Source organism: Peromyscus maniculatus, chromosome 2 (assembly GCF_049852395.1).
Source record: "Peromyscus maniculatus bairdii isolate BWxNUB_F1_BW_parent chromosome 2, HU_Pman_BW_mat_3.1, whole genome shotgun sequence".
NCBI lineage: Eukaryota > Metazoa > Chordata > Mammalia > Rodentia > Cricetidae > Peromyscus > Peromyscus maniculatus.
Genome location: NC_134853.1, coordinates 157,764,001 through 157,782,626, shown reverse-complemented (window position 1 = coordinate 157,782,626; position 18,626 = coordinate 157,764,001). Strand labels below are relative to the sequence as shown.

At 51.2% G+C, this 18,626-nt stretch overlaps 1 protein-coding gene across 5 annotated transcripts in view; it reads right to left on the bottom strand.

Annotated features, from left to right (window-relative positions):
* Window positions 1-444: 444 nt before the first annotated feature.
* The window catches only part of Tmco4 (transmembrane and coiled-coil domains 4), an 83,190-nt gene continuing 65,008 nt past the window's right edge, over window positions 445-18,626 (bottom strand). For all 5 annotated transcript variants that reach the window (XM_015999347.3, XM_076565530.1, XM_042272192.2 and 2 more), the window contains 3 exons: window positions 6,904-7,021; window positions 5,241-5,358; window positions 445-1,508 (listed from right to left, as the gene is read on the bottom strand). In XM_015999347.3, coding sequence (XP_015854833.2) covers window positions 1,104-1,508; window positions 5,241-5,358; window positions 6,904-7,021 — 641 coding nt within the window. In that variant the 3' untranslated portion in view covers window positions 445-1,103. The remainder of the gene's footprint in view (window positions 1,509-5,240; window positions 5,359-6,903; window positions 7,022-18,626) is intronic.

Genomic DNA, 18,626 nt, shown 5'->3' with positions numbered 1-18,626 from the left:
TGATCTGACTAGCTTGCTTTGTGACACCCCCGTCCCCCCCCCACAACAAATCACTGTCAACTGTCATTTTTCCACATGGACACAGCAGCTTCTCCTAAAGGCAGCCCGAGTTGGGTAGGTGTCTGTAAAGTGAATAAGTGACGCACACTAGAGGGCCATCCAGTTTCTGCATACTATGACACCCACAGCCTTGTATGGGTCTTATTTCTCCACGTGCACAGTGGGGGTGGGCCACCTCTGTCTCTGACACCCACAGGAGGTGGGAGAAACAAAGAGGAGGTTCTCACAGACGCAGATGCAGGGCCATAGAGCTCAGGTCTAAAGTCCCAACCAGCTAGACTTCATAGCGACTCCATCACCGATCAGCTGTGTGGCCTTCAACAGGCTTTATAATTACACAGAGGCTCAGTTTCCCCAGCACAAAAAGAAAGGTAGCCGTGAAGGTCAAGAGAAAAGCCTTTAGTATTTATTGGTCCCTCCCTGTGTGTGATCCACATTTATCACCAGGCCCAGTTTTCTCCATGCCGACTGTGAATTCTGCCTTTATTCCTCTTGCTATAGTTCTTCTACCCAGGGCCACCATGTGCCCCGAGCTCAGGCTGGGGCGCCACTCACATCACCTCTGTGTCTCAGTTCCTTCGGCACTTGTGCAGCTCACACAGGCTACACATCTATACGGGACCGAGCTGACTGCACCTCCCGAGAAGAGCAGAGGGAGGAAGCTGCCCCATTGGCACCTGAAAACGGGGCTGGTGGGCGGCCCTGGGGAGTGGGTAAAAGGTCAAGAGGACACTTGGTTCCACTGAAGTTGGAGGAAGAAGGAGTATGGGGACCTCCAGCCCCACGGTGACTCCGGGGCCTCTGGGTGGGACCTGCAGGGCAGGAGCCTACACTGGCCTGGGGCTGGGTTGATGTTGCAGGTCACACGGCCAGTGTTTCCTCAGGAGCAGGTGGCTTTCTCCATTGGTTCTCCATTCCAGGCTCTTTCTGTTTAAGGAAGGCACTTGTGGGAATTCTGCATTTCCAGAACTCTCTGGGGAGCCCAGAGGTATTAGAGAGAGTTGCATACAGAGGTCTGGAGAGAGTCTAGGCTCCTGCCGGGGTCAGTCCAGTTCTGCACAGGACTCCTGGGTCCCCTGTGAGCAGTCAGGGCAGCCCAATGGGTTAGGATCCACACCATGGCTGCAGATCAGAGGTCCTTCTGCTGGATTGGCAGCAGTAGGGGGCAAGGCCTCTGTGGATTGGTCCAGCTCTGTTGGCATCTGGGCTAGCCTGGCACTGGAAGATATGGCGGTTTTGAGACAGTCTCCTGGGCCAGGTCCCTGGGTTTGCCCATCCTGGTGGATCACCTCATCTGTGGAGACTGTGGCTGTCTGGAGAGGCTCATCTTGGGGCAGGCTGCCAGGAGCCAGTGGGAATCCCTTCTCACCCCAGCCTGGCTTGGTGCGGATGCCAACAGCCTTCAGGATGACATCCATTTGCTTAGCATAGTCCAAGTGTCCATTGACCTGCAAGGAGACCATGAGTGAGGACCATGGTGGGTAGGTGGGCAGGGCCCACCCTTTCCCTGGGATCCAAGCCAAGCTCTATCCTCAGCCAGTCCCTCAGTTTCCCAGGGTCCCAATTATTGATGGTTCTCAAGTCCAGAGTGCACTGGTGGGGGGTGGGGTGGGGGTGGGGCTATAGGATCTTAGCAAGGGAAAGCTGAAGAAAGCTTTTCCAAATGTGTGGGTCCCCTGGGGCAGAAAGGCCCATCCTGATGGCTATCAGGCAGGAGAGGGGCTCAGTGTTTGATCTTCAGTAGCCGGGACCTTGGGTGGCCTTTCTGTCCCCAACATTAGGAGTAGCTCCCCCAGAGGGTGGCTGGGAGGGTTTCCCCAGGAAAAAATCCCAAGTTGGAAATAAAATTTTGTCCCAGCCTGTAGGTTCAGTTTCTTCACAGCTCTCTGGTCCCCATCATTCCTCTGCTTCACCCAGTTCCCCTCCTAGGAACTCCCCATTCGCCCTGCTCAATGTGTGGTGAAAACTTATCTCCCAAAACAAGAGTGTCGAGAGAAGGGGCTGTGGCTGTCTCTGGCTTGACAGGGATGTCACCCTGAGGGCAGATTTATTACCAGGCCAGCTTGCCACCCCACCATGAGATGATGCAGCCAGAAGCCGCCACCACACGGCAGTGCCACAGCCACGGGTACCAGTTGCCACTGTTAACAGTCAGATAACCTTCTGCTCATGGTACATCATATGGTGCACGATCTAGTCCCAGATATTCACCTACAGCAGTCCAGAGGGGCCAAGATGAGAGGGGGCAGTGCTGTTTCCGGTGCCTCTCGGAGCTCTTTGTGAGAGAATGGGTGTCTTTTCTTACCCACCCCCACCGTGTGTGTGTGTGTGTGTGTGTGTGTGTGTGTGTGTGTGTGTGTGTGTGTGTGTGTGTGTGTAGGTCAAAGGTCAGGGGTCTTCCTCATCTATCCCCTTTATTTTTTGAGATACGGTCGCTCACTGGCCCTGGAGCATATCTATTTGGCTATCTGGCTGTCTCACAAGCTCCAGGGATCCTCCTGTCTCTGCTACCCCCTACCCTACCCCAGCACGTTCTGGGGACCTGAACTTAGACCCTCATGCTTTTATGGAAAGCACGTTGCTGACTAAGCCACATCCCCAGTCCCCAAGGCATCTCATAGAGGTGTCTCCCAATCCAGGTCAGTGCTAATGCATTTCAGTGGAATGTGAGAAGTACATGCAAACCACAACACTGTGCCTGGTGCTTAGTAGGTGCTGCATAAATATGTGTTCTCCGACTTTAGTTTGCCTCACAGGGGAGATGGAGGTGGGGAGTTAGCTGGGCCGATCCGTCTGGGAGCCCAAGGTGGCTGCTGAAGCTCTAGCTATCACTTCTGAATGCCAGCCAACAGAAACTTCAGACCCACAGGGACAAACACTAACCAGTTCCCTAGGGACAAATAAGAGCTGCTTCCCTGAGCCTTTTGAGTCCTGGGGAAGGCCTGGTGCCAGGGCTGCGTGGGAACAGGCAGCCAGCAAGGACAGTGTCACTGCCATGGCGGCAGCTGACTTCAGGTGACCATCATACCTACAGCCCACAGCACTAGCCTCCTCTGCCATAGGCTGGTCCAGGTCTTGGCCATGCACAGTCCCCCAGCTCCTATTACACAGAGACCCAAGATGGAGTCGCACTCCATGTTTACAGTCACGAGAGCAAGGTGGACCACGGGTGGATGTGATATAGCTGATGTTGACTCAAGTTTTCAGCCTGTGACCATCTCCCCAGCTGTCCCACTGAGCCCTGCCCACTGCCCTGTACAGCCAGACATCACTAATGCAAAACAGCCATCTTCCATGAATGATTCTGGGTAGGGGTACAGCCTCGGGACACACCAGGCAGCTCTCACCACATACTGTCAATTAGCAAAGGCTCATTAGACTACCAGCTGACAGACCATGAACTCGAGGAGTCATCGGGTCCATGTGGGTAGCAGCATTTCCCCTTTCCTGCCTTGCAAGAGACCTGGCCTGGCTGCCACCACCCCACCTGTCTGTCCTGAGGCCCTCAGTTCCCTGGCGTCCCATGCTACTTCTGTAAAATGAAATGACAATAACCCCAGCATCATGTGGGCTGACAGGATGAGCAGGAGACCACATGGATACAGGCCCGCTGGCAGGGCTGCACATTGTCGACATGGTTTAGGAGCGCAGATGGCACAAATGGGTGGCCGAGGGCCCAAGCTCTGAGGTGGCGTCCTTGGGTTTCTGGCTTGAATCTACAACGTCCTCCTCAGGCCCACGTTCTTGACGGTTCATTCTCCAGCTGGTGATGTTGGGGGGGCGTGGAACCTTTAGGAGGCAGGTCACTAGAAGTGGACTGAGAATGGATGCCCAGCCCGCCCCCCCCCTTTGCTGTCAATCCACCCCTCTGTGAACAGCTTCCTGCTGGGCCTTCCCTGCCCCGGCAGACTGAAGCCTGCCTACACCGTGAGTGTAAATAGATCCTAAGTTATTTATGCCAAGGGGCGAGGTCACAAATGACTCAGAAAGTCACTAATATGCCTGTGTTTGTCACTCACTGCAGCCTCAGTTTCCACATCTGAATAATGGATCAGTATGTTTTCCTGGGACCTTTGGCAGGGTCACCTGATTCATGGTGGCTCTTGTCACCCGATGCTAGTACTATTACTGACTGTTGTGCTTTGTGGTTGGCCCTTTGTTAAGTTCTAGAGACCAAAGACATCCTTTGGGATATAGGGAGGTTTATTCTGGACCAGGTCTTCCTGGACAGCTTCAAACAGCGAGCCTTGGGGTGGTAAATCCTCCACCTGCTGCAGCCCAGAGAGGCATCCCAGCCAGGGTTCCTTTATCTCCCCCAGAGGGGGCCCCTGCTTGCCACAGGGAGGAGGGATGGGACAGGTCTGCAGCCGCTGGTGCACAGGGAGCTGCCTGGCAAGTCCTAGCGAGGGAGCCCTGCCAGGCCCTCCTCCAGCAGTGAGCTGCCAAGGAAAGCCAGGGACACAAAGGCAATGCTAATTACCTCTAATTACTCAGAGGAGGAAAGCACCGCTTTACTGAGGCCCCTAATGTGATAAAGAGCTATTATTAGGCAGAAGCAGAGCCAAAGTCAAGGTGTTTGAGGAGGGAGGGGTCTGGGAGCAGCTAGTCTCCAAACTGAAGAAGTGAGGGGTGGTGGGGTGGCTGAAGAGGGGGGGCTAGTATTAGGGAGCACTCATGAGCCCAAGGCTCTGGACCCTGCATCTTAAGTAAACTCCCCATATGATGGACTCAGTACTAGATTGTGTTCTTGCTTGGCCAACACCAGGGTCTACTGCTTTGAGTCTAGACAATGCCCTGCACCTGGGTCCTCTGCTTGCTTTGGTTATTGCTGGGGCAGGCGGGGGCAGCTCTGACTGGTGATCTGGTTATTGCTTCGGGGGTCAGGGGTAGGAGTGGTAATTTGAAGGGGTTTGTGATAAACTCTAGGGGTTTAGATCCAGCCCTGTGAATTGCTAGTCGGGAGACAGGAATTCTTCTAAGCTTTGATTTCCTCATCTGTAAATGGGATACAACTGTTCCTGCCGGGCAGTAGCTTGGGGATTACAGCCAAGGGGGAAAGGCTGGCATGGAGCCCACAGGAGGCAGGTCCGTGCAGGTCCTATCCCCAAGTGCTGCCATGACCTGGTGTCCCTCATACACAGGCCAGTGGGGAGCCCTTGTGGGGACAGACCAGGACTCACCACTGAGGACAGGTCCACGTTCTCCATCCTCCGGTCCTGCAGCGGCACGGGCTGGAGGCCTGCGACTCGGAGCTGCACAGAGGACGTGCGGTACACGAAGCTCAGCAACCAGTCTCCCCTGAAGGCAGAAACAGGCGCCGTCAGCCTGAGCCCGGGTGGGCTGGGCCTCTGACCAACTGGGCACAGCTGGACAGTGTGTAGCCTGGGTTGGCCTCACAATCCTCCCCGCCTCAGCATCCAAATTCTGGGATGCCATGTGGACACCAGAGTGGTTGGCTAGACGCTCTGAGGGGCTCTGACACACAGCGGCGCTTCCTCCTCCTGAGATGAATCCCTTCAAATGGGAATCCCATCATTTGCTCTTTTCCTGCAGGCTCATCCATCATAGGCCCTCTGCTGTCTGTCTGTCCCTCTACTGTCTGTCCCTCTGCCTTCAGCTCTCATCCAGAACCTCTGGTCCAACCGTCCCTCTGGTTCTGACCTCTGAGCCCTGCATTGCTTTATAGTGTGGGCCTCACACTTTTGCTCAAACCTGCAGCCACTTCCCCCTCAAATCCCTCAATGTATGTATGTATGTATGTATGTATGTATGTATTCTATACATGCACACATGTATCTATTTATATAATTTTTCTTTAAATTGTAATATTTAAGTTGGGTCCCTGGGGCTTGGAAACACACTCTGCTCACTTGACAGGGTATTTGCCTAGCATGAACAAATCCAGCTTTTGACTCTCAGCACCACATAAATCAGAATTGGTGGTACATGTTTGTGCATCTCAACAGTTGGAAGGTGGAGGCAGGAGGATCCTTGGCTATATAGAGAGTTCAAAGCCACCCTGAGCTCAATGAGAGCCTGCCTCAAAAAGATAAAGGTCACTGTTTCATCCATCTAGCCTGTCACCTCCTCCAGGTGACTTGGTCATCATCATCCTGTGTTTTCACTGCAGGTCCCTTATCTCAAACCCTTGGGACCTGTGGCAGTTCATGAGCCTTGGGATGTTTACAGCTAACCAGCCTGTAGCCTGCAAAATACAGGATACTCACTCTTGCAAGCTTGGGATGAGGGGCTGCTGCTTTTTGGGAGCTCGGGGTTACTGTTCAGAATGAAATGCCTAGGGCGTCTCCTCAGACTCCAAACGGGGCTGCTCCCCCGGCCCATCCCCAGGTCCCGCCGCTTGCCAGAGGGCTTGCTGCCCAGGGTGCTGGCTCTCTCTGCACTGACAGCTACTTCTTCCACCTTCCCGCCCCTGCTCAGAAATCATGTTCCCAAAACAGAGCCCAGACACCTCCATGGCCAATGGCACAAGCGTGTGTGCCTTAGCCTCAAAGGACTCCCATTTGGATCCCTCGTGTGTTTCAGTCTCAAGTACCACCCCATGCTTCCCCCTCCAATTCTGATCTGCTGAGTCATCCTTCAGGTGACCTTGGACCTGACACAGGGGTGCATCATCCTGCAAGGCCCCCCTCTGTCCACAGCCATCCTGCAGGGTGGGATGGCTCCCAGATCTGAACCTCTGGCCCTGACGGCTCTGCTGACAGCCAGCGGCCAGCTTCTGCTATCTTCTAGCACAGAGGCTTCTTGTCTCCAGCAAGGATGTGGGGGGCACTAGGTGCTCAGGAAATATTATTTCCTCCCCCAGGGCATGAGGTTCAGACAGACCTGCAGTAGCCATTGATGATTCTCCCAGACACCACCTTCCGGAATGGTTCCCAGTGCTTGGCGTCCCCTTCCACTGGTGCGCCCAGAAGGACCACATCCTCGATGATCCCTTGGCAATCTGGTGAGAGATACCAGCAGAGTCCGTCAGTGTTCCATGCCACAGTGGGTCCTGATGGGAGGGGGGTGAATGGGTGGTGCGTGTGTGGGATGGGATGGAGAAAGGTAGAGGGTGGCAGGGGACTTAATAATGATAAAGGCGATCACTGTCGCGCACATATACATACACACTTGCATATGACTACACGCATGAAGCATTTACCTATATCGTTCTATTATTAATAAAAACTCGGGAGTCAGATATTGGGGTAAAAACCTGATGATAGATCCAAAGAGCAGCGGAGGAACGATCAGCTGACCCTAACTCTCCACGCTTCCCAGATCGAAAGGCTGAGAATCTCCTAAGCCCCTTCTGATATCTTCCTGTGCCCCCCATCTGGGTCCTCCAAAATCTCTATGGCTAATTCCAGTCAGCCAATTGCTGACTCTGTCCCTGATTCAAGGTAAACTTAATTAGCAGTCTTATATTTTTGGTTGTGAGCCTAGCCTTTAATGGCTGAGCTATCCCTCCAGCCCTAATTAGCAGTCTTGGAGTGTCAGTGTGAACAAATATCCCTCAATACACACACACACACACACACACACACACACACACACACACACACACACAAACACACACGGCAATGGGGTGTGTGTGTAAAACTTACAGGGTTCCAGGCCCCGAGTCAGACCCTCACATGCCTGATCTAGTCCTGCAAAGTGTCACTGTCACAGTTAAGGTAAACATCTGCACAGCCACACAGACAGCAAGTGACATAGCTGGAGCTGGAAGCAGTGTGTCTTTCTACCACCCGAAAGCTCACACCCACCGAGAACATGGATGACCTGCCTCCCTCTTTTTGAACCCTTCCCTTGGAAGATGGGGAAATGGGCTCAGAGAGGGGTTGGCACCAGTCCAAGGCCACGCAGCCAGAGAGACTCCAGCAAGGACCGCAACCCAGAATCTCTGGATAGCTGTGAGGTCCCTGGGACCATTCTCTCTTTTGATGCAGTAATCAAGAGGGCCTAACTGTGTGGATCTGGGGCCAGGATGGCCATTCAGATGCTTCCTTTGCCCTAGGGGATTCCATCTCCTTTCCCTTCCGAGGCTGATCTGCCATGGGACAGCTGGTGGAGTGCCACACCTCCTTGTGGCCAACAGGGACAATAGCAGGATTTCTGAGCAACCGTTAGATCCAGGGAGAGCCACAGAGAAAAGCCTGAAAAGGCACTCCTTTGACCTTGAACCTCCCACAGTAGTCCAGAGCGAACGTAAACCAGGTCGGGTTGGACATGCATTTCATCACTCCTTCACTAATGCCCTCTTTCCACTCCCAGATGAGTTTGCATTCAAAAGGTTTGCTCTCTGCATGGGGGTAAAACCTGGACACAAACTACGAGATAGGCTCCTAGCAACACACAGGCGTGGAAGCCGGCAAGAACCACCCACCGCTGAATCCTGGATGGGGGTCAGAGGCCATTACCCACCCTCTGAAGGTTCTAGAAGTGGAAAGGACAGGAGGAGGCTGTGTTAGGAAAAAGGAAAAAGGGTGGGGGATATGTACAGCATCAATCTACTGTTTGAAGCTGGGCATGGGGTCACAAACCTGTGATCCCAGCACTGCTGAGGTGGAGGTGGGAGGGTCAAGAGTTCAAGACCATCCTTTGGTATGGAGCAAGATCAAGGCCAGCCTGGAATACAGTCAACTAGTCCACCCCTAAAAAGAGTCTGAAACTTTAGAACCCCAGATAATTTAGGCCTTTCAGGCAAGGAACAGAAACATCCTTCTGAGGGGTTGGGATCATCACTCAGGGTTAACGTGCGTGTGTAGCGTGTGCGAGGCCTTGCATTGAAAAAAAATCCTTATCAGGTTGCACCTTCAGTATCCTCATAAGGACACGTGATCTGGGGGAAGAGAGATGGCTCAGTGGTCAAGAGCACTGACTGATGTTCCAGAGGATGTGGGTTCAATTCCCAGGCCATCCTATGTCTGATCGGTGGTAAGGCTCTGGAGTCGGTACAGAACGCACCCACTTCTCAAGACCAGTGAAAGATGCCGAGGGCCAGTGAGATGGCTCAGGGTAAAAGTGCCTGAGTTTGATCCAGGAACCCACATGGTAAGAGAGACCAAGTCAAATTGTCTTCGGACCTTCACATGGGAAGAGAGACATGCAGGTATGCACACACATCTCCCCCCTCAGACAAACATACATGCACCACACTCACACATACAACACACACACATACATACACAACATACACAAACTCTCACTCCCACACACATATACAACACACACAACATACACACACAAACAACACACATACACACATACATATACAGCACACACACATACACAGCCCACACACATAACCCACATACACACACATTTACAACACACACACAACACATACAAACAACACATACTCACACATACAAACACAACACACATATACATACACAACCCACACACATAATGTCCCCCTACCCCACACATAAACACACAAATAAGTAAATGTAAAACTGTAAAGATGCCAGAGATGAACATTTTATGGCCCTGGTGTCCTCTTGCTGTGGGGACAGCATCTGACAAAAGTTATTTTCTGGTTCGGGCGTTCCCTCCAGTGAAAGTCTGAGGTCTTAGGTACAGACCCACAGGGCTGAGGATGCAGCTCCACAGTAGAGCACCTGCTTAGCATGTACCCTCCACCCCGCCCCCAGAAGCTTATAAATATTCATATTCTTCTGCAAAAGGGGTGAGATTATCTTCAAGTTCAGAAGTCACAGACACGGGCAGCCTCTGTGCTTGGATTTCTCATTTTTGCCTCAGCCCCTTAGCTCTTAATCATATTCTGCTGTTACCATGGGGAGGGTGGTTCTCCACTCAGCTATAACCTAGAACTTTGGCCTCCTATCGAAAAGGAAAGCTTGTCAGTCAAGCCTTCGGCCTCTGCTCTCAGGACTTTCTGTCACCCCATGTGCGGTCAGGCACCCTTCCTTCCAATTCCTACCAATTCTGTTATCCTCTAGCCCGGGAACGATCCATTTGGAATGGAAGTCCAGGCTGAGGAGGTGGCAGGTTTCATCCCCAGCATCGAATGAACTGGGTGAGCCGGTGGGTGTCTGAAAACCCAGCCTCTGAGAGGCAGAGGCAAGAGGATCAGAAGTTCAAGGTTGTCGTGGTTTGAGAATGATCCCATAGGCTCATAGATGTGAATGTTTGGTCCCCAGCTGGTGACTGTTTGGGAAAGATTAGGACGTGTGGCCTCGCTGTGGAAGGTGTGTCACGGGGGTAGGCTTCCGGCCTCCCTCTCTGCCTGCTGACTGTAGATCAGGATGTAGCTCTCAGCTACTTCTCCAGCACCATGCCTGCCTGCTTCCATGCTCCCCACCACGATGATCACAGACTAACCCTCTGAAACTGCAAGCAAATCCCCAGTTAAATGCTTACTTTAATAAGTTGTCGTGGTTATGGTGTCCCCTTCTAGCAATGAAACAGTAACTAACACAAAGGTCATCCTTGGCTACATTGCTAGTTCTAGGCCAGCCTGGGATTCTGTGGAGTTAGAGGCAGTTGTAAATTGCCTGATGTGGGTGCTGGGAACTGAACTTGGATCCTATGCAAGCGCAGTAAGTGCTCTTAACCACAGAGCTAACTCCTCAGCACCGCTTTAAAAATTTCAAGTGCAAATTAAGCAAATGCTCTGCCACAGCCACCCTCCATCTCTGGCTTTAAAATTTTATTTGTGAGAAAATACATATAACATTTCCCATCTTGCTGTGGATATTACTCTATGTAAATAAAACACTGATGGCCAGTGACCAGGCAGGAAGTATAGGCGGGACAAAGAGAGAGGAGAATTGGGGAAACAGGAAGAAGGGGGGAGAGACACTGCAGCCACCGCCAGGAGAAGAGCATGTAAAGATGCCGGTAAGCCACCAGCCACGTGGCAAGGTATAGATTTATAAAAATGGGTTAATTTAAGATAAAAGAACAGTTAGCAAGAAGCCTGCCACGGCCATACAGTTTATAAGTGATACAAGCATCTGAGTGATTATTTTATAAATGGATTGTGGGACTGCGGGGCTTGGGGAACCTGGAGAGAAGCCCTCCAGCAACACCATCTTGTCATTTTTGTTTGTTTTGAGACAGGATTTCATGCATCATAGGTTGGCTTAGAACAAGCTATGGAGCGGAGGATGGTCTTGAACTTGCCACCTTTCTGGTTTTAACTCCCTACTGCTGGGATTACAGGTGTAGGCCACCACTCCAAGTTTATGAGGCCCTGGGGATGGAACTCAGGGTTTCATGCATGCTACTTGAGCACTCTGTCAACTGGAGCCCCATGTCCAGTCCCTACCACTTCAAAGTGTTCAAACCAGGGGGCTGGAAAGATGGCTCAGTGCTTAAGAGCTCCTGCCACTCTTGCCTAGGACCCCGGTTCAGTTCCCAGCACCCATGTTGGGCAACTCACAACTACCCAAACCTCATGCACTAGGGGAACTGACACCCCCTTCTGGCTTGCATGGGCAATTGCACTCGCACCCTTACACATAATGGAAGACTAAAAATAAATCTTTAGAAATAAAGTGTTCGCTCAGCTGCATCGAGAATGTCCGCCTCATTGGGCAGCATTCTTCCTTCAATTGTTTGTTTGTTTTGGTTGTCAGTTTGCACCTCTCAGCTGCCCCCTGACTTCCTGGGATGACATTTCACCACTTGGCACTCCTAGAAGTCTAGATTTGGCTGGCTTCAGTTTTTCCAAAACCCATCCAGGACCCACAAGGGACACCCTTTTCCCAGTGACAGCCTTGAAACTATGTATGTATAAATTCTAAAACCAAACATTACAGAACATGCTGCAGGGGGCCAGCTTCACCTGTGGGAACCACCATAGCTGGTCTCACTTTTGCTAGCCTCCCTGTCCCCACAGCGGGCCTTGTTAAAGGGAAGCCAGCGTGCACAGAGCTTCTGATGTCTCCCCAGATGGCCACAGAGGCACAAGCACACTCCCCCATGCCTGTCACAATGTCTCAAGTCAGACCTGCGAAGTGGACGGATCCTCTCCCTCCCATCAGGTGTTCATGTGTGCAGAGAGTGATAAGGTGGGAATGGGGGCGGGGAGGGGGAGCATCTGCCGGCTGCGGATTTGCAAGAAAGGCCTTGGAAACGATCTGAGCTGTGTCTAACCCAAACCAAGTCCATTGAACAGATACTCACACATGCACCCCACAGAGGGAGAGGAAACTGCCAAGGGAGAGGGATGAATCCGGAGAATGGGGGCCCTGGCGACAGTGCCGCCCCCACGGGAGGCTCGGCTCACACAGCAGGAAACCATCTAAGGAACCTGTTTGGCCATCTGATCAGGGTTTGGGGTGGATTCTTCAAGGGGACAGCCAAGCTTTCATTTCTGCTCTCTGATACCCACACAGAGCGAGACAGCTATTACTGCACCCCAGGAACCTCAAAATCCATCTGTTCCACCTGGCTTCTCCTGGCTGCCCCCCAGGCAGGCTGGGGCTAGGTTTGACTCGGTTCAAGCAACTGATGGGTACAGTTTCATGGCTGGGAAACCAATCACATCATACGTGATTATAGTGGGCTGCGTGTTATCGTGGCGATGAAAGAACCATCTGACTGAGCCACTGTGGGCCACGTTTTTCTGCTGGTGTCTGGTGACAGCCAAGTTAATGTTCAGTCGGCTGGAGTGTACGGATTCTAGGGTTGGGCTATTCAAGTAATTCTTTAAAGAAATCTTTTATTTTATTATTATTTTTAAAATTGCATGTGTGTATGTCCAGGTGTGTGGGCATATGAGTGCAGCACCCAATGGATGCCAGAAGAAGCTGACAGACCCTGGAACCAGAGTTATAGGCAGTTGTGAACAGCTGGACATGGGTGCTGGGAATCAAATTGGGGTCCTCTGAAAGAGCACTGCATGCTCTTAACCACTAAAGCCATTTCTCCAACCTGCCTCCCCACCCCCTTTTAGAGACAGGGTCTTGGCTTTCCCATCAGAAAGGTTAACATTTATTTATTTATTTATTTATTTATTAACTGACAAGATCTCACATAGCCAAGGATGGCCCCAGACTCACTGTGCAGACAGAGCTGTCCTCCACCTCTCAGGTGCTGGGATTCCAGGTATGCACCAGTGTCCCTTAATTGAGTGTATATAACTTAGAAACACAATTTCTGGTAAACTGAGGACTGCAATCTGTAGTTGGTTGTTTTTACTCTTTGTTCTTTGGGGGCCTGCCACCAGTTCCCAAATAAATCCTGCAGACTCTTATTCTTTCTTATGAATGCCTGGCCTTAGCTTTAATTAACATTGCCAGCTTTTCTTTTTTTTTTTTTTTTTTTGGTTTTTCGAGACAGGGTTTCTCTGTGTAGCTTTGCGCCTTTCCTGGAGCTCACTTGGTAGCCCAGGCTGGCCTCGAACTCACAGAGATCCGCCTGGCTCTGCCTCCCGAGTGCTGGGATTAAAGGCGTGCGCCACCACCGCCCGGCTTGCCAGCTTTTCTTAAATTATCCCATCTACCTTTTGCCTCTGGGCTTTTACCTTTCTCTATTTCTGTATATTTTTTCTTTCCTCCTCCTCCTCCTCCTCCTCCTCCTCCTCCTCCTCCTCCTCCTCCTTTTTTGGTTTTTCAAGACAGGGTTTCTCTGTGCAGCTTTGCACCTTTCCTGGAGCTCATTCTGTAGACTAGGCTGGCCTTGAACTCACAGAGATCCACCTGGCTCTGCCTCCCGAGTGCTGGGATTAAAGGCATGTGCCACCACCGCCCAGCTCTTCTTTCCTTCTTATTCTGTCTCTGGCTGTGTGGCTGGATGGCTGACCCCTTCTTTTCTCATTCCCCATTCACTCTCTTCCCTAGATTTCTCCTCCTATTTCTTCTCTCTGCCTGCCAGTCCTGCCTATCCTCTCTCCTGCCTTGCTATTGGCCATTCAGCTCTTTATTAGACCAATCAGGTGTTTTAGACAGGCACAGTAACACAGCTGCACAGAGTTAAACAAATGCAACATAAAAGAATGATGCAACACATCGTTGCATCATTAAACCCATGTTCCACAGCATAAACAAGCGTAACACATCTTAAAAACTAGTATTCTACAACAGTAATCTAGTCAGGGACAGACTGTTGTTTCTTATGTGCTCGCACACACATGGGTAAAAGTGGCAGCCACGGCTTTGCACAATCGTCCCTGCTCAGCAGCTCAGAGTGAGCAGTGTTTATTCCCAGGAGTCTACTAACTAGGCATGGCTGCTCCCTAAAGCTCAGGACTCACTTCTGGAAAATTCTCAGGCATTCAACTCTCTCTCTCCCCTCCACTCTTCTTTTAGATTTTGCACTGGGTGGCTAAGGAACTTCCTCTCTCCTCTTTTCCATTCCCTTATCCCCCCTCATGATGCATGATGGGTAATCTCTACAGATGGATCTGGCAGTGGTTCCTCTCTTTCTCTGTCTAAGCTGCTATTGAACCATCCAGTATGGTTTCCACCCTGCTTTCCCATATCCAGAAATTTCATTTGGTTTATTTTCAAATCTCTCATTATATTTTATTTTTTTCTAGTGTCTTATTCATCTGCTGTTTTTCCCCAATCTTTTTTATTTTCAGACAGAATCTCTATATGAAACCCAGGCTGGCCTGGACCTCTCGGTTCTCCTGCTTCAGTCTCCTGGGTGCTAGGGTCAAAGCGCTCTGCACTGCCATCCCTCTGGCTTCTTTTACTTTTTTTTTTTTTCCTTTTTGAGACAGGGTCTCACTATGTAGACCTGATTGATCTGGAACTTGATTTGTAGATCGCCTAGGCTGGTCTTGAACTCACAAAGATCTGCACGCCTCTGCCTCCCAAGTGCTGGGGTTAAAGGTGGGTTCCACCACACCTCTGGCTCTTTTCTACTTACTTTCAGTCTTTAAACAACTGTAACGTGCTGCTTTTTTTAAGCATGAGGTCTGAGCCCAAGGCTTGATTCCTTCGGCCTCAGCCTCCTAAGGGCTGGGTTACTGGCCTGTGCCCTCACCCTCCCAATACCTCCCAACACTTTGATTTTCTATTCCTTTCATGTTTCTTCACCTTTTGGGGGCTCACCTCAGCACTTCCAGGAGTATCAGCGGAGTATCTGCCGCAACTTCATTAGCATTTCTGGGGTATTTGTAATGGGAGAATTTTCACTGCCAGTTAGTGGGGAACCTGATTAGTCTACACAATTGCCTCTCTAGAAATACGCTAATACAGACCTGTTTCTGCCCACCCCTGACTTGCTGCAGGCTTTCTTGCTCTCATGGTTGCTCTCTTTGAGACAGGTGCTCATCTAGCGTCCGGGCTGACCTTGAATTTGTGGTAATTCTTCTCCCTGAGTTCAAGTGGGAGCTATGACACCCATTATTTGTTAGTTTGGGTATTTCGTTTTGGCAGTGAGGAGGAGGCTTAAACCCCAGGGCCTCACACATGCAGCCTCTTCCCCTTGTATATATATATATATATATTTTTTTTTTTATTTATTTATTTTTATTTTTCTGAGACAGAATCTCACCATGTAGCCATGGCTGGCCTGGACCACGCTCTTGTGGGCCAGGCTGGCCTTAAACTCATAGAGGTCTTACCTGCCTCTGCCTCTCGAGGGCTGGGATTAAAGATAAGCACCCCCATACCCAGCTCTCTCTCTGTTTTAAAGATGGGGGTCCCACTTTGTTGTGCAGATTGACCCACATAGTCCTCTCCTTCAGTCTCCTAGCCGAATAGTTGCGACTGCATAAGGTAGAAGCTTTGCCACTCTTTATTTCTGGAGCGGTTGACGCCGCTGTTGGCAGAGAACAATGGTTACTCCTTGCCTGAGCAGCCCTGTGCCTCAGCTAGGACTGAGACCCGGCATGACCTGTGACTCTCAATGTCCTTGAAACACAAGAATGTGTCTGTGGACCTCCTAAGTTTGACTCCCACCTTAGAAGAGTCTCCATTGCCTGGTGGCTCCCCTTAAGCCTAGAGAAAACAATTCTACCTTGATGGTAGCTTTTCCTCTTCTCTGACTGAACTGTGCCCTCATCCCACGAGCCAAAAATAAGCCCTTCCTCCTGGAAAGCACCGCTTGTCAAGTGGCCACAAGAGAGACTGACACCACACTTGGCCATATCCTCATCTGGAAAACGTCCCAAGAAGCCTTGCGAGCTGTCGGGATGGTTCTATGGGAGGCTGCCTGGAACCAACTGTCAAACAGGTAAATGTCAGTTCCTTCTCTGCTTTGTAGACTTGGTGCCTAATAAATGTTCATCCAGTAAAATAAAAGCAAGGATCACACTGGTGGCCATTTCTCAGGAAATCTGAAGATCTGCCGGGTTCTGCACAGGCTCCCAATGCAAGGCAGACTCTCCAGCAGGGGCTTCTAAATGCTAGCCTCGAAGACGGGGGTGGGGGGTGGGGGTGGGGGGGTGGTGTGGTGGTGGGGGTGGTGTGGTGAGGGGTAGGGGGTGCTGCACAGCAAGTGGCTTCTGGGCCCTCCGCTTCTGTGAAGATTGCCCCCCCAAAGCCACAACAAGGTGGAGCTGTGCTGACCAAGGCACTGAGGTGTCTCTAAGTAGGACAGGACCTGAGAAGCCGGCAGGGAAGGTACACCATACAAAGCAGAACACCACCCTCATGGGACACTAGGAAGAACCCTGATGTGCGTGTCCGCAAGGGGCGGACCTGCTGGGCCTCCTAGACTAATATAATACTCTGTGACAGAGTCCTTAAATTCTCTGAGACTATTCTCTTGAAAACAGGGGTAGTAGTCAGAGGGTGGGAGGTGGGGGGAGGGAGGAAAAAGGAAAAGAGGGTGGGAGAGGGAAGGGGCTAGGTAAGGGGAGAGCCTGGGGGGAAGGGGAGGGGAAGAGGGGGGCAGGGAGAGGAATGGGGGTGGGTGATTACCCACAGGTAGGAAGGGGGGCTGCTGGACAGCTGTGCCTGTGGTTCTGTGCTCCACACACACTGGCTCTCCCCTCCTTGGCACGGGGGAGAGGGCACAGTATTCTCCATCGGAGCTCTGCAGAGGCCAGGCAGGACTGATTAACTCCACACTGGGATCACGCTCTGAGTGTGTGATTAGCACACGCCAGGCTCACGAAGCTGCATCAGCTAACAGTCACTGGATTACAGAATGTAAAACCAACCAGACTCCAGACTTGTGGCCTAATTAAGTCTTCGGGTCCCCAGGCGCTCACCAAAAGCCACAGCGGTAATTATCTGAAGAAGTCCCTGCTGCGGTTCCCCAGGACAGTTCTCAGTCCGAGCTGATAAAGATCTTTCCAGCCCGACATTCTGCCCACAGCTCCCAGTTTGGAACCTCCAGCCCGACCTTTCTAATGAGTAGAGGCCAGAGACACTGAGGTTCCAATGGCGGCTAATTAAGCCTGAAAGGAAAACCTAGGCCCTTTAAGGAAATGGCTCAATGCAGACTGCACATGCTGGGTTGAAATGGAAGGCCTTGTTCTCTGTGGAGCTGGCATCTCCGTGTCCCCATGCATCCCCTGGTCAGTACTTTTTGTTTTTTTGCCTTGACTAAGAGGAAGCTAATAGCTAAATTCATAGCATAATTACTGCACAGGCTAATAATAGAGAAACACACAGTGTCCTGCTCTCCCCCCGCCCCCCAACTTGACACAAGTTAGAGTCATCTGGAAAGAAGATTTCAATGGAGAAAACAAGCTCAGCCTGCAGGCAAGTCTGTGAGGCACCTTCTGGATGAATGAGTGTGGTGTGGGAGGGCTCAGCCCACTGTGGGTGGTGCCACACCTAGGCTAGCAAAATCTCTGCATGGCTACTGCTTCCTGGCCAGCCACAAACCTAACTGAGGTGTGTAAGAAAGCAGGCTGAGCAAACCATGGGGAGCAAGCCAGTAAACAGCACCCCTCCATGGCCTCTGCCTCAGCTCCTGCCTCCAGGTTCCTGTCTTGAGTTCCTGCTTTGGCTTCCCCTCAGGGACAGACTGTAAAGTGTAAGGTGAAATAACCCTTTCTTCCCCAGGTTGCTTTTGGTCACGGTGTTTGTTACAGTGACAGACACGCTGAGACACAGGGTAATAATGACTGTAGCAAAATCTCCTGCATGGCTACTGCTTCCTGGCCAGCCACGAACCTAACTGTTTTAGAGATGCATTCCCACTTAACCGTATGACTAGTTCTGTGAAGAAAGCATCACTGGGCCCTTTCCTCAGGAGACTGAACATGTGGAATTTGCTTGCTCAGCTGGGAAGAGCACAAATGGGTTTGGATGCAGGCTTGGCTATGAGCATTTCTGCTGGATCCAGGCTCTGCTCTCTTGCATGGAAACTTCCTTATGGCTTTATCTCCCATACTGTCCCACCCTTCTCTTTGTGGTATTGGGGACTGAACTTGGGGTCTGGTACATGCTAGGCAGGCACTTTATCACCAAGTCACACCCTAGCTCTGCTAGGCACATTGATGTATTTTCTGGCCTTCACCTCACCAGAGCCAAGACGGGGATAGCAGTGCTGACCTCTCAGTGATGTTTTTACTCAGTGAGAGAAAACAGGCAAAGCCCTTCACACATAGGCCTGTCACATAGTCCACAGCCAGCAAGTGGCAACTGTTAAAACCCAGAATAACTACCACAGGCAGTGGTATC